The following is a 15,958-nucleotide window of genomic DNA, read 5'->3' on the forward strand; positions in this document are numbered from 1 at the left end:
CAAATGAATCACCCCCGTCTTTGCCTCCAAGAAAAGCCAAACATTTTCGCAGCCGGGTTTTTCTAAAGTATTAATTTCCATTTGCATAGCTACTTGTATATGTCCACACAAACTGGTCTCACCCGTTCAGCTGAATCGACATACATATATTCTTCTTAGCCAGTTTCGTTGTAAAGTGTAACTTAAAATGGTGTATTTTTTCAAGATGAATTACAAATGTCATTAGTTTCTTGCATATAAACCAATATTTAGCGATATGTCTAATTAAAGCTTGTGTTCGTAATAGTTGCTTAAAATTTCTCTCCAAGAGCCCTTATAGTCAACTGATGAACCTGCAATTCAAAACTTCTTTAAACTTTTGTTGCTCATATAAAACAACCCCTCGTACCTGAACATGCGGTGGTGTGCTCAACACATACAGTATAGCATTAGATATGTCCTCAGGATTTAAAAGTGGATGACCCGCTGCTTTAAGCGCTTCTACATCCGGTGATATTTCGGTTGAAACACCCCCAGGGCAGATACTCTATAGTAGAATCATTTTAGAGAATTATTCTTTGCTGAAAGCAATCGCACCTTTCCTGAATATGAAAAACTTTAATACATTGAGATAATGTCAGATTTCAACAAACAAAGAATATTATTGAAACCATCTACACACTGGCCGATCTAGGCTAGATAAGACTGGACTTGAAATAACATCCATATCCTTTGGAGTTTCGCAAGAAGGACACATTGGGAGCTTTGTGTGCAAAAGACTTTTGCGCTTACTGCCCGGTTTTTTCTTATACTAATCTATGTATGCATGGTCATGCACTACATCCAAAATTAACAAGAAATGATCTAATGTAATAAATGGAACGCTGGATAACACTCACCGTAACTTTCACTTTCGTTCCAGCATTCGCAAATTCCTGACGATAGGTCTCAACCATTGCCGTCACTGCGAACTGGGAAGCAGGATAGATGTTCATAGAGCCTGTAGGCACCACGGGAATATAATGTCCAGTGATGCTATTCATGATGACAACGTGTCCATCAGCTTTTCGTTTTTTCATTGAATTGAACGCCTCCCGTACACAATATAAGACGGCCATGATATTCGTCTCCACAATATTTCGCATGGGCTGAGTATTGTCCGGGCTTGCTAAGTCCACACCCATAGCTACAACACCGGCATTGTTAACAAGAACGTCGGTCCCTCCAAACTTAGTTTCAATCCAAGCGAAGGTATCCTTTACTTGATCTTCATTGGTAACATCACATCTTCTGGGATGGTATCGAGATTGTAGATTTTCGGGTAGAGCGAGTTGATTCTCACGAAGGCGCGCCTCGCGTCGAGCCAGAGCAACCACGATGAAACCATTTTTTACCAAATCTGTGGCGGTTGCTGCACCAATACCGGAACTAGCTCCTGTTACTACAGCCACTTTGTTCTGCCAACGTTCCATTCTGCTTTCTTAACAGACTCACTAGATACTAGATAGATTGTAATGAATAATCTGGACAAGATTAGAATCCGTGCAGCTCTCTTATATAGAAAACACTAAAAGAGCGAAGTATGGCAAGTCATCATCACTAAGCATAAACAGACAACTGACTATACTTATGACTTAAATTGAAAGAGTACTCCTCCATTCTAGGAGCTAGAGAACAAGATGCGATGGCCGACAGCCAATGGAAATTCGTGAGTATATATTTATTATGAGAACGAATGGTTGCTGGCATATGTGTTGTTTTGATTGTGCCACAGCAAATATCAACCATGTACTTTAACTCGTAAACTTTAGTAACGCTTCGCTATCTGCGTTGATTAAACGCTCCGATTTTTCCGTGGATTTTTATGTAATCTCACTAATGCTCTATCTTTCAAAGTATCTAAGCTTAGGATTTTTTCTTTTACGCTTCCTTTCATAATGGGAAGAACTAGTAAGGGGTTTTCTAGGAGGCGTAATTCATCGTTGAATTTTAGGTGGGCGAAGTTGTCTACTAGCTCGAAAATTTGTTAGCCCCTTTTCATTTTGTACTTGGGGGGTAACTTTTTATCTTTGCATTATGTATTTGCTTTTCCATTCGTTAACAATGAATCTTTTCTTTTTGATACTAGCTCTAATCTATAATAGATTTAAACCACATCATACAAACCCCAGCAATTGATTTATTAATGAGTACAATGATCGCTTTGGTAGTTGAGAAAGATCGCAGAAGAACCCGGGAAGCACCGAACTTGTTAAAGGATAGTGTATTTTGTATTTTTCCTTAATTTTGGCACAACTCCTGTAGCAGAAAATAATGCGAAAACTGTAGACCCAAAGGCAGTCCTTCCCCTACAAATAATTTTGTGGTCCGAAATCATGCTACATCTAGACCTGAGCATTGGCTAATGTTCTTATCGATATACCGGGCCTACTTGCGACGACGTATGGCTATCAAAAATAAATCCCCTGTTTAGTGTGGTCCGGCGTTGATCGTACATGTCGGCTCGCCTTCGAATGCTGGCATTGTAGACATGCTTGTGTTCACGCTCTACAATCGCGCGTCGCACATGAGGCCAAGACTGTCGGCACGCAAGTGATGTTACCTTGCAACATCTTGTTCTTCCCCTGGGACACCAGCTTGTCGTAGCGGAGTGTCCAAAAACATGAATATGGAGGTTAAGAATTTGATCTCTTCAAGTGGAAAGAAGTCAAAGTCTTCGAATCCAACCGCTATCATGAGCAATCAGATTGCGTCCGAGGCGCGAATTTTGAAGGCCTCACCAAACTCGAGTCCGTAAAAGGAAGGGAAGGCTCAGCAGAAGCGAACTTCAGCCGCTAATAAAGGGGACTACAGGCTGAATCTTGCCTCTCGAACTTTCTCCTTCACGCTTACCAGAAAAGGCGAGCTGATGACGTAGACGCCACTGGTTTAATGCCGGTATGTGAAAACAGAGCCAAAGGGCCCGGAAACCGTAAAACTGGGAAAGCTCCAAGCCGGCGGCAAAAGAAGGCGCTGCGGAAGAAGATAAAGTACCTTCGGAATTAGAAAATGAGCTTGCCTGTACCACTAGGTGCAGTAAAGTCCAGAGAAACCGGACACAAGGAAGCAGAATGTTCGGCGGAATATGGGGACAGACTGGTAACCCCGGTGAGACCCACACTGGATGCACCAGACTCCTCCTGCGCGCAAGAAACATAAGACCAACACATGTGTGGTGGGCAATGTTTTATTGTGCTCCACACCAGGGCCTCCCTCCGCGGTTCCTGGCAGGATTAGGACCGGTTTCCCTCCCATAGGAACTTTCCAAAGGAAGAGAAAGTACGCGCAAGCTGCAGCCTCGTTTCTGACTGCTGCCGTGGGAGCTTCCTCGAGGGATGGCGAAATGTCAGGGGGACAATTTACCGTCCACCGAGAATGCGTGTGAAAAAAATGCTGGAGTGGAACGAAGCCAACAACAATGAAAGTTTTTCGATGGGCTCCTCCGTTTGGAGTGGACTGATAAGGCGTCCCAAAGTGCTTCTGGCAGATAATCCCGGCTTTAAGTGTTGGTGGTCGCCCCAAGTTCACTATTGTGAACACTGCACAGGACAGAACATGTCGGATGTTGGTTACCTGGTCCTCAAAGAAAGGCAGGGGACATAATCCGTATGTTGGGCGAACAGAACCCGGGCATGGACTTCAGACACTGGAGGGTAAAGACCATGAATGCTAGGAAGGACATTTTATGGTAATTAAAATTACTAAGAACGTTCACCAAATGACATCATTTCAAATTTGTCTTTTTTCATAATATATTTTATTTTAAATTATTGGTTAAAATAAAAATTATTTTATTATTAAACTTTACTTTTAAAGTATTTATTTTTAAAGACTGACGGCAGACTCTGCTCCTTGGTTCCCTTTTTTTCTCTTCTTTTAAACCTCATGTCATTTTTTTCATGGCACTCTGATCTCCACTCCTGTGGCGAGGTCTGAACCGAGAGGAGAGCGCGGTGGCGCCATCTGTCCGCTGGTATTTGCCACATTCGAAATAAATTTCGAATGCCGCGAATCCTGCGCGCCACAGATAAATGCACAAACGAGGAAGGTTTTAGCTTGGTATTCGAACTGGACCAAAAGAGTCGGAAGGTACTCAGAAATAGTCACACACGGTGCTCCACTTTTTTCTAGATAAATTCAAGCTCAATCAAATCAGGAAACTGTAGAGTATTATCTCCATTTTGAGAACAAAAAACAATGATTATTTTCGACTTACATGAAGGAGAGCAAACTGCGCTATCTTCGGTGCGTTTTCCCACAAAGTGGCTGCGCGCGGAGAATGGTGCTCACAGTGGCTGATTCCCCGTATTGGGTTTCGTACTGGCGAGGGTACTACAGAATAAATCCTACCTGCAAGTAACTTCTCCTACACCATTTATGGAACAGGCAGAAGAAGGGGACGCCAGAGAGGTGAACGAAACCGACTTGATGTCAGTTCGTATAATCGAATCTATGCACAAAGCAGTGAAGGTGTTAAGTAGAAAACAAACGAATGATCTACGTGCTGAGATAAGACCTTTCATGAATGAGGACATCCGAACTGCGCCTCCATTTGCGGATATTCTTAGAGAAATCAAACACGAGGGGACCAGTTCGCTGGGGATATGGTGTAAGGGAAACCAGGTTCCACGTCAACGCGTACTATACTGTACTGTTTTCCATTACATATTAGACTAAGGTTATGTCGAAAACCTACAGCATGTCAAAGTCTCCTCCTATCTACCGGCGACGATGCTGAATGCAGAACTACCCCTACATTTTTCTGGTGCAAGAGCCATGGGTTTGATTTAATAGAATCTAGGATCTTTTACGAGGAAAGATCCATAAGATAAAGAGCTTGTGTCCTGATGCCAAGACGGTTAGAGGCAATAATGCTGAGACAGTTCTGTGGAGGCGCGCGCTGATTAACGAGGATTAATCCGAGCTCCGCACCAGTATAATATACGTCAGCATCAAGTGAAACTCATCCGCCTTAATGAATCGCCTCCCTGGTGGTAGCGGGGTGACAGTCACAAGGCCGGTAGAACAATCGTGGAAGTTGAGTCGAAAATCAGTTATCAAAAAAAAACAAATCAGGAAACCGGAAGCTCAGCGCTTCAGGTATGAAAGGTTTTGTGTATTTCTTTTATAAAGAGATTTAAGTGTACATTTGTCTCATTAGCATGTAGCACGTAAAATAAGCATATATTATGTGAAAATTTCCACTTTCAAGTAATATTTACATTCATAATCTTGAATTTGCAGAGAAGCGACAGTTTTGACTTAGTATAACTTTGTTAGTAATAGTGTGATTTTAACCAAATTTGGCAAGATCATGCTCTATGCTGAAGCCTACATTGCTGCAATTTCGTGATTCTAGAGTGAACTTAAGGGGGGTTTTCCTGTCAATTACTAAAAAATCTAGTAATGTACTATTATTAACTTTATTTTAACAGGTATCGGTATGAAGGGTATTTCGGAGCCTAGGCACCATATAGTGGCAGCCCCTTGATTTTTTTCAGATTTTTCGGTTGGGTAGTTTCTGAGAATGGGTTCGTTAAAAAAATGACCACTTTCAACCCCCCGCACTCCCCACCTTTTCAACAAATGTCAAAACCAAGACCGGCTTCGAAAAGTACTAACCGAGACCTTCAATTTGATACCCCACGTGACTATATTTGATGAAAAAAAAATTTACACCTCCCTTTTGCATGTATGGGGACCCCCTTAAATTCTTCGTAAACGGATGTAACTCACTATATGCGTGAGCGTTCACAGTTTCCACCTTTCTACCAAATTTGGTGCCAATCGCTATAACCGTCTCCGAGAAAAATGCGTGTGACGGACAGACAGACAGACAGACAGACGGACAGACAGCAAACCGATTTGAATAAGGTTTTGTGTTTACACAAAACCTTAAAAAGGTGAATTGAGTTCTTGAATTAAAAAATATAACATTTTGTAATTATTTTTTAGAATTAATAAATGTTGGAAACTACTTAATGTATAATTAAACAACAGTTCTTACGGTCATCGTACAATACCAAATTAATGGTCTCGAACTCTTAATAGATTACGATGTAAACACTTAACAAATGTATTGGGGCAGGAGTAACTGCAATCGTAGAGCGGGAAGCTATTTGATATCATCACTTCAGCCCCTACGTTCATGGGACCGAGAAGTTAAGTAATTGATCTAACAATTAGTTCAATTGTACTTCAAAGACATTAGAGTTGGTTACAGACTGGCGGGTGCTAGACGAAATTTCACTGTCAGATCACCGATACCTAGAATTCAATCTAACTATTGCGGGTGGACAGTCTGTAATGCAAAGACTGAAACCTAGGAAAACGGATAGGACAAAGTTAAATGAACTTCTGGACAATAAAGTGCAAGCTCCTTCGGCGACTAAGGATTCCTTTGGCGCTTCAAGATGAATTCAAAACTCTGAATTGAACAGTTTTAAATTGCTATGAAGAGGTTTGTCCTATTTTCAGAGAACAAAGCGGTAAAACGGTCCCTTGATGGAACCGCGAATTGCAAAAACTCAAGTAATCAACCTATCTGAATCGTGCTGCTTAAACTTCCAGAACTCACAGCGCGAATATAAGAGGCTCGTGTTCGAAACGAGCGTCCTTTTAAGGGGAACTGTGAGGAAATCGAAGGCGAAAGAGAGACTTTAAGGCTGTGAAGAGTCCTTCAGAAAGATAATTCGGCCAAGTTAGATTCTCTTAGAAAATCCATTGGTACTTTCACGACTCCAGACTGGACTCTTCAAAACAAACCATCGGAGAAGTTGAATTGGAAGACTGCGAAAGCCGATGTTCCCAGTGAACACTTCAAAGGACTTGGCATGGATAGCATCTATCCAACAATGCTGAAGAAAGGTATAGAGCACTTAGAGTGACTGCTAAGAAATATTTCCCCTCGGAAAGAATACTACTCAAAAAACTTCAGGCAGATGAGGTTGTTATCATTCTTGCTGGAAGATTTGGAGGGACTAGTTGAGCATCACACTCGTGGGAAGCCGCTTGCTTAGGTGGCAACGAAACGAGTCTTCTTTAGAGCGGCATGGGTGGCGTCTATCCAACGATGCTAAAGGGAGGTATAGACCCCTTAGAGTGAATGCTAAGAAATATTTTTCTCTTTGGGCTACGTGCCTTCCTCTTGGCAGAAGGTTAAGGTAGTCAACATATCGAAGCCTGGGAAATATGAATACTTTAATTCAAAGAACTTCAGGCAGATCAGCTTAACATTATTTTTTCTGAAAGGTTTTGTGGGACTGGTTGAGTGTCAAATTCGTGGAGAGGCGGTTAGGTCGCACCTACTTAGTGCATACCAGCTTGCTTACCAACGTGGAAACTGAGGATGCAATTCCGAAGGGTGAATACACGAGGAAGCAACGCAAAGGTGCCTCCAATGAATTGTCCTACTTCTATAGAATATGCTGATCGACCCCCAACTATGCGAACTGCAAAATTTGCCAACACACGCTCAAACTTACACTGGAACAGTCTGTAGAAATATACAACGTTCCTGTGATTTGATTGGCAGTCGATGCCTCAGGCATGGACTTTCACTTCATCCAAATAAAACCACAATGGTATTATTTATAAAGACGAGAAAACTATATGGACGTTGCTTCCCAGATGATGGAGGCACTTTAGATGAAAAACTTTTTCGGAACAAATATGTAAAAACACATTTAAAACGATCTCTTACATGGGCTGCGCAGACGGACCTTTGCTCCGATATGTAATCTTAGGCCTCATGAGGTAATGCCGATATACATATGTTGCTATCATTAGGTCAATGTTCACTTATGCTACTACTAATTGGATTAGATCTATTGCCAAAGAAATTACGTAGGGCACAGATCACCGAAGAGCAGAACCGAATCCAGTTTTTTCTATGCCTTCTTATTCTAGGGTACCCATACATCTGTTTGATCTTTGTACGATATATGATATGAAGTTATTCTGAAATGTAGATAGAACTGGGAAGTGCCAGAGCAATGCGTGGGAAATACATAGGTCTTCTACACCAATGGTCCAAAAATGCAACAGGAGTCTACCTTTCAGGCTTAATTATATGCGATTCTAACAACAGCAATCTGCTTGATTGACAAGCGGTTGAAAGGGCAGGCGCATGGCAATCTGCCGTGATTGCCAGGCTGCATTGAGGGCGTTGAGTAATGAGTAGTTGAGCATCTCGAAAATCGTTCAGGAATGCAGAAGCCATTTGAACTCTATACCTAGATTCAATACAGTGAAACTGGGTACCTGGTCACTGTGATATGAAAAGACATGGAATCTCGCAAAAGAGGGTTCAGTCTCTCCTATGCCAGGAGTGGAACCAGCAATTGGAGCATCAGTATCATTGGCTAAGTTTAGACTTCATAAACTGAGAATGAGCTTCCCATAATAACAGGTGTTAGAGCCTAAAAGCTGCCAAACAAGTAAACTTTTCCTGTCAGAGCCTAATAAAAGGAACAGGCGGTTCCCGAAATATTGGTGTTTGCAAGGTTAATAAATAATACTAGCGAAAAGCAAAAGCCAGTCTGAATTAATTCAAATACTTTAATCGCCAGAAACAGCGCGATATTACACTTTGATCTCGAGGTGTTGCTCTTCATTCTTCGATGCAATCAGGATATTGTCTCTATAAGTGAAGAAGAAATCAAGATTACTCAGTAGCATCGCGTAACCCGAATCTTATGAACGGAATAGTCCGCATGGAGTGGTAACGGCGGTCTTGGGAACCTCCTCCTCGACCAGGGGGCAGCTGATTGTATGCTCTGACAAAAATGATTTTTGAGTAGATCATCGACTCACAGAGCTGTTGCGCAAATCGTAGAAGTGGCGCACTTAATAGGGATCAGAATATATGCACGCCTTGAGTCCCCTGTATTCGCCGCATGGTCGCAGGTGTTTGCCCGTTTTTAGTGCCATGTGCATCGGCACTGCCCAGCAGCTGGACGATGAGCGTGCCGTTCAAACCTTGACCATTGCCTCAAACTATTTTTAACTACCGGTAATCGTTCTGGGGCAAGACGGCGACCCTTGCATGTTATCGGTGAAGTCAAAATATCGTGTTTCGTCCTGTTGCACAATTTTTCATCGCCCATCTTTTCAAGATCCGGTGCGAACTTACGCACTGGTATAGACCCGTGAATTTTGTTTAATGATATGTCAAGAATCGAAGCTCAAAGGACTCTCCACATTCCCGAGCCCGGCTACCACAGGAGTATGAAAGCACGTGTCAACCGAGTGCTTTGATGGAGCTTCAATATTTTCGGGCAGACCCTCACGGTCAACTAAGCGAATTTCTTTTAGGTTTTCAAATAGCTCTTCTACTTAGGTCGTCTCCGGCCACTCAGGATTGCCGTCTGACTATCGTTTTTCCTTTAGTTCATTACACTTTCCGACAGCTATGCACTTTTTTAAAAAGCACGTTATTAGTCGGCTCATAGCAATATATTTTTTACATGTGTAATCGGATATCACAATTGCTGACATCGAATTGCATAAGTCTTAAATTTTAATTGATGAGTCTATTTTATGAATATTGCGAATCTATGCATTACCGCGGTAAATTAACTTTATTAGGTTTCATGTTGAGTATCTTGATCAAAAGTGGCGAATCTTTCGTGTGCAATAAAGGGGTAGATACCGATTTTATAACGGTCACTTGTGTTTTCGTTAAAACAATATTTTTCATACTAATATAACGTGTGTATCACATTGATCTGGAACTAGTAAAGTGTTGGTGGCAGTCTTAAAAGAGTGGCATATCACCTTGTTAGTGCGCTCATCTGACGATACCGCGACAGTGTAGCCTTTCGGAGGTACCACCGGTCACCACGACTTTGGAAAATTAAGAGGAACCGCAAAGGGAAGTAAACTGGGCGAAATTACCTGAAATGGAACAGTCCAAGGTGCTCATCCGCGGACACGAACCCAAGCGCTCAAAGAATTATTTAAACTTCACGAGGAGGAGCACCCGGACAGTAGTAGGAGTATTCACTTGTCATTGTTGACTAAAAGAACCCGGGATATTTACGGATAATGTCATCACAATGATTCTGTACAGAGAGTGATGAGACCTTCATGTTCTGGGACAGTGTTGGGCACTTGTGCAAAATAGGTTGGGGCACTTGGGAGAATAATTAACACCAGATGGCAAGTTCAAATAGTTGTAAGTAGGGAACACCTTTTTTACCACAGAATAGCAAAATATCCCCAACTTTCATAGGTGGTAGTTTACAGACAAAGGTTCTTTGAATATTCATAATATAATCCCAAGGCGGTTTTTGGTAGGGCCACAGAATTTTATGAATTCTTTGGTTCTTGATAAGCTAATTTTTCTCTCTTTTGAATTTTATGGCCGTGAACGCCGATGTCATGCTATTTAGCAGCCATGAAAAGACTATTAGTGTCATGCAAAATCACATTAGTTTATACATTGTCGTCATAAAACCCAGCCATTTGCACACCTACACAATATAATTAAACTCCTCGAAACTCGCAGGGAAGTCTCATTTTTTTTTTCACATCACGTTGTATGTTCTATTGTATGCAATAACCCACAAATAAATTGCCACCGTTGCTCAATGTTTGACCTATTCACTGCCGCTTCTGTCATCTAATCAACATGTCCACGGGCATCTGCTCCGCATTGTCTTAGACCAGAGTGCTCTGATGACACGACGGTGATATGAGTTGATATAACCTTGAACCTTTTGGATAATAATGTTGATTACTTTCGGTGTATTACTGCCGTAAAATCACCGTGGGAACATTGGTGCGGAGCAATTCCAATTTGATGTTGAGGTATCTTTATATACTGGATTTTGGGTAAACTAGCAAAGGCGGATTTAGTACTGTTAATTCGTTGTTCAACTGCTGATGCAGTTTGGTACCGACATCGGCAGAAATAACTAAAATAATAAGACTGATTAGACTAATCAATGTGCGAAACCCGATAAAGGCAGTAAGCTCACCCCCGAGACCTTGCACCATCAACAACCATCTGAGAACAAGGAATACCCTATCATAAACTGGCCCCGGACAAAATTATCCAATGCTGATGTATGTAAATACCAAAAACGCCATCCCATCTAAATTCACCTCTGTTCACTACTGGTCTATTGTGGCGATATTGACATTATGGGAGGACCAACTCGACATAACAATCTGCCTTCATCCAGAGCGAGTAAGCAGTGATTAGCGCTAGATACTGGACTGCACATTAATAAAGGCAAGATGAAAAATATGGCTACAACGTCAGAACCAAAAATGAAACAAATAACAACATCTGCAGCACTGGTCAACCGAGAACAATGAATTCCTATCTAGAGTCAAAAATTTCAACCGACAACAGCTCTAACGACAAAATCCGCAAACCTTTGTTGACAGTTTACAAAAACTATTTTCCTCGAAACGCGATTCCTTGGAAGCTTGGACTCTGACTAAGAAAACTTGCGAACTGTTTGCATTGTTCGAGAGAAAAATCCTTCCAAAAATGGTTCGCACCTACATGAGAATGGACAATTCAGTAGCTTATATAATAAGAAAATTTAGAAAATGGTGCACCTTGCTACTTGGAGTTCCTTACTAAGGTAGACCCACATGGGATGATACCGGTTGGTGCGCTGTTGAAAATCATGGCTTTTCGAAGTATTGTCTGATAAAAATGTTGTTTATGAATTGAGGGAATCCTGATATACCCACTTGAACGCGGACGGGATCGGGTAGAGCCAAACTTTCTTCCACCGTCTTACATATACAATGGCAAAAAATATCTTGGAACTTCTTCGGCCAAACTGCATCCTAGACAGACGGGGAGGCGTAGACGCCGATGAGTCCCTCGTGTTCTGCATGGAAACGCGAGTTGTCTCTGTTCTTTGATGTGTACCAGGATGATTTAAGCAAATATGTATATGGTGTGTTCTGAAAATTTTAGGACTAGTCTTTTCCCAGGCGATCGGCCAAACGAAAAGAAGGTCATGTTCACACGAGCGAGGATATTGTGAATGCTGGGAAAAATCGCGAATTAACTCTTGGCCGTTGGAAAACCCTTGTATTGTGAACCTCTGCCTCGGGGCGGAAAATCGCTAAAGCGTTTACTGGCAAAGAGATTCACGACATGATCAAGGAGACCTACGGTGATGCTACATAGATAGATCCAGTATTTTTGAGTGGCACAAGCTGGTGCTAGAGGGTGGAGAAAGAAAATGGCGGTCCCGCGAGTGACAAATTTACCAAATATTGATCGCGAAATGAGTATCAAAGTGATTGCTGATTACTTTAACATTTCTTAAACCTAAGTTTTTAAGATCATAGTAGAAGCCATCGCCAATAATTGGCTGGCGTGTAGTAGCGCATTTTACTCGGCAGAAAGTGGCAACGACTTGGCCCCAAAAGGCTATTTTTAATGAGAATGAGAATGAAATAGACGCTCATGGTGAAACACTACAGATCAGTAGAGGCGGTTCAACAGACCGTAACGAGAGAGGTAAATAGCATTCCAGGCATACCTAGAAGCGTACGAAAACCCGTTGGCATCTGTGTGTATATGCGGAGGGGTGGTACTTAGAAAAATTCTAATCGTTCTCATGATTGATTTTTTTTCAACAAAAGTAAGTCGCAAGAAGCACGCAAATACCGCTCCAATCATCGCTTTGAATACGGTCACCTTTCTTCGGGAGTTCAGCGATAAACCTCATTTCCTACTCACCGGGAAAGGTATCAGATTCTCAAGATTTATGAATAAGTGGAGGTAATATGATAATTTTGAAGAGATTTCACGAGCTGAACGGGGATGGCCCGAAAAGAGACTGCCAAAACTTTACTCCGAACTCCAAAGTTGAGTCTCAGAAGCAAGAGGAAGAGAATTGGCGGTTTTTGAAATTATTCCAACACGAAAGTGTTTGCAAGACTGAATTGGGATACTGCCAGAGCCGTTGTTATCAATGAAAAGGGAGAGCTACTATACTATTCTTTAAACAATTCAAAGCACCTGGCATGGATGGCATTTGTCCAGCGATTCTAAAGAAGGGTATTAATAATTTAGCGCAATTTTTAAAAAATGTGTTTCAAGAATGTCTTGCTCTGGGCTACGTGCCTAGCTCTTGGCAGAAGGTTATGGTAATCTTCATATATACATATAAGCCTTTGATTTCAAAGATATAGGACGCAACACTGAAAGGCGAGGAGGCGATGAGGGTACTCGTGAAGGAGCGTTTGACTGTGCGCCCCTCCAAGAGCTCAGTGATGCCGCTAGTGGATCTATGCTATGCTAACGCAGAGATTGCTGCGTGCTGAAGTGAGTGTTGTTCACCATCTTCGGAAGCGACGGAAGGTAGTCCTCAATGTGGTATGCTATCAACATTTCTGTAGAGTATGTTGATACATGCTTTATACGGATGACAACCCTTCAACTCTGCGAAGTAGTGACATATCTGGGAGTTATTCTAGAATAAACATACAGAGGTAAAGATGAAACTAGCCTTAACAGCTTATGGGTTGTGTGGGTAGACCTTTCCCTTGACATGGACCTCAGATAGTAATAATACGCTGCTATCGTTAAGCCGATGTTCGCTTATGCATCCGCAGTGTGGTGGATTAAGATGAGACATCTGGCGCAGCTCTAAATACATTACTCAGTTTGCGTTCCTTGGATTTATTTATTCAGAACACTGCAATAAAAGCAGCTCATAGACTAATTGGATTAGATCAATGGGGAAGCAGTGCGCGTGAGGAGCATAGAGCATTGGAAGAGTTATTGGGAGAACTGCATCCTATTTTCGCATGATTCTTGGGTCGCTATACACCTGCTTAGTAGAAAATATGAGGTTATCTTGAAGCGAAGAGAAAGCTGAAATAAACCGGTAGAATGCGTGTCAAGATATACTGACGTCTTCTACACCGATGGCTCAAAAATAAAATAGAGTTCTGTAGCCGGAGTCTATGTCTCGAATAAAAACGAAAAGTGGGCATTTCCCTTGGGACAATATGCAACGGTTTTTTAGGCTTGAGTGTATGCGATTTTTGGGGCGGAAACCTTGGCGATTAACGTGTGGTTGAAGGGCAGGCCCATCGCAATCTGTAGCTAAGGTCAAGCTACATTGAGAACATTGAGCAGTCGATTGTTCACTTCAAAACTTTTTCAGGAATGTAGAAATCAATTGAATTCTGTATCTAGATTCAATACGGTCAGTACCCGGTCATTGTGCTGCAGAGGGATGCGTTAGCAAATGAAGGTTCAATTTCCCCCATACCCTTACCGGAACCAGCAATTGTGGTGTCAGTAGCTTGGCTACTGCTGCTGTCAAAAATTGGGAACAAACTTCCCACAATGACAGCCTCCTGAGCCTTAATGCTGCTAAACACACCAAGCCATTCCTCTCAACTAAACAAAAATATTGCAAAGTTTACCCCTTCGGAAAGCGGAAAGATTTGTTGAAGTATTGTAGGCATTCTGACTGGGCATAACTCACTAGCTGGGCATATGTTCAGAATTAGAATTCTCCAACATGATACGTGTCCATCCTGTAATGAATCCACGGAATCCACAGAACAGTTTCTATGAGAGTGCCCCATCTATGGACGCATCAGACAGAATTTTTATTCTAATGTGCTCCAGCCGCAGTAGGTCGCATCACATCCACTAACAGAAATGCTGCGATACATAAACTTATCTGGGATATTCCATTTGATGGGCAATCGAGAGCAATGGGCCACTAAGGTCTGAGTGCTCAGCCCCCCCGCAACGCAGGGATTTTCATATATTCTTCTAAAATGTAAAAGCATTGATTTCCGATATATATGTATATTTACAAATTGAGTTCGTATTAGCTGCTCAAAACTTTTCTCCAACAGGCCTGATAGTCAACTCATGAACCTGCAAATAAAAAATCCTTTAAACTTTTTTTCTGCTTTCGTAGAAAATAGCTCTTACCTGGACATGTGGTGGCGTGCTCAATGCATACAATACAGCATTAGATATATCTGCAGCATCTAGAAGTGGATGACCTGCTTCTCTAAGCGTTTCCATATTCGGCGCTATTTCGGTTAATACACCCCCAGGGCTGATACTCTACAATTGGAATCCGAAAATAGAATCATTTTAGGATGTGTGAGTGACTGTTTCTACTCTGAATGACTCCCAATGAATAAGCAAAATTATCGTCAATTCATAGAGAGAATTACCGAGTTCACCAAACTAGGAACATGTTTGAACTCTTTTAGACATTGAATTTGAGATAAGACTGGACAAGATAAACATTCATTGCAGTTTCGCATGAAAGATGTGGAGAAGTTTTGTGCTTAGCGCCCCATTATTTATCACATCATTACAACAAATATAACAGCCGATAACACTTACCGTAATTTTCACTTTCGTTCCAGCATTTGCGAATTCCTGACGGTAGGTCTCCACCATTGCCGTCACTGCAAACTTAGAAGCAGGATAAATATTCAGCGATCCTGCGGGCACCATCGGAATATAATGTCCAGCGACACTATTTATGATCACAACATGCCCATCGAAGTTCCGCTTTTTCATCGAATTGAACGCCTCCCGGACACAATAGACGACACTCATGACATTTGTCTCCACAATATTTCGAATAGGTTGAGTATTATCTACTCCTATTAGTTGCACACCAGAAGCTACAACACCGGCATTGTTAACAAGGACATCAGTCCCTCCAAGCTTGGTTTCGATCCAGGCGAAGGTATCCTTCACTTCCTCTTCATTGGTAACATCACATCTTTTGGGATGATACCTAGATTGCAGGTTTTCAGGGAGAGCGCGTTGATTCTCTTGCAGGCGTTCTTCGCGTCGAGCCAAGGCAACCACAATGAAACCGCTTTTTACTAAATCAGCCGCGATTGCTGCTCCAATACCGGCACTAGCTCCTGTCACGACAGCCACTTTGTTCTGCCAACGTTCCAT

At 42.0% G+C, this 15,958-nt stretch overlaps 2 protein-coding genes across 2 annotated transcripts; both read right to left on the minus strand.

Annotated features, from left to right (window-relative positions):
• Window positions 1-1,510, minus strand: LOC119653427 (farnesol dehydrogenase-like). The gene is made up of 3 exons (XM_038058008.1): window positions 879-1,510; window positions 389-526; window positions 1-332 (listed from the first exon to the last, which is right to left on the minus strand). The coding sequence occupies exons 1-3, from the start codon at window positions 1,449-1,451 to the stop codon at window positions 291-293; spliced, it is 753 nt and encodes a 250-aa protein (XP_037913936.1). The 5' UTR covers window positions 1,452-1,510; the 3' UTR covers window positions 1-290.
• Window positions 1,511-14,814: 13,304 nt separating this feature from the next.
• Window positions 14,815-15,958, minus strand: LOC119653413 (farnesol dehydrogenase-like). Its single transcript, XM_038057984.1, has 3 exons — window positions 15,386-15,958; window positions 14,960-15,097; window positions 14,815-14,902 (listed from the first exon to the last, which is right to left on the minus strand). Exons 1-3 carry the CDS (start codon window positions 15,956-15,958, stop codon window positions 14,861-14,863), a joined length of 753 nt encoding a protein of 250 aa, XP_037913912.1. The 3' UTR covers window positions 14,815-14,860.

This window comes from Hermetia illucens, chromosome 1 (genome assembly GCF_905115235.1).
Source record: "Hermetia illucens chromosome 1, iHerIll2.2.curated.20191125, whole genome shotgun sequence".
NCBI lineage: Eukaryota > Metazoa > Arthropoda > Insecta > Diptera > Stratiomyidae > Hermetia > Hermetia illucens.

Excerpts from the sequence above, each read along its gene's own strand:
- LOC119653427 (XM_038058008.1), bottom strand. The coding sequence starts at position 1,451 with ATGGAACGTTGGCAGAACAAAGTGGCTGTAGTAACAGGAGCTAGTTCC. Across the intron at positions 527-878 it reads GAACGAAAGTGAAAGTTACG|AGTATCTGCCCTGGGGGTGT; the intron begins GTGAGTGTTATC and ends ATTCTACTATAG. Across the intron at positions 333-388 it reads GCACACCACCGCATGTTCAG|GTTCATCAGTTGACTATAAG; the intron begins GTACGAGGGGTT and ends TTTGAATTGCAG.
- LOC119653413 (XM_038057984.1), bottom strand. The coding sequence starts at position 15,958 with ATGGAACGTTGGCAGAACAAAGTGGCTGTCGTGACAGGAGCTAGTGCC. Across the intron at positions 15,098-15,385 it reads GAACGAAAGTGAAAATTACG|AGTATCAGCCCTGGGGGTGT; the intron begins GTAAGTGTTATC and ends TTCCAATTGTAG. Across the intron at positions 14,903-14,959 it reads GCACGCCACCACATGTCCAG|GTTCATGAGTTGACTATCAG; the intron begins GTAAGAGCTATT and ends TTTTATTTGCAG.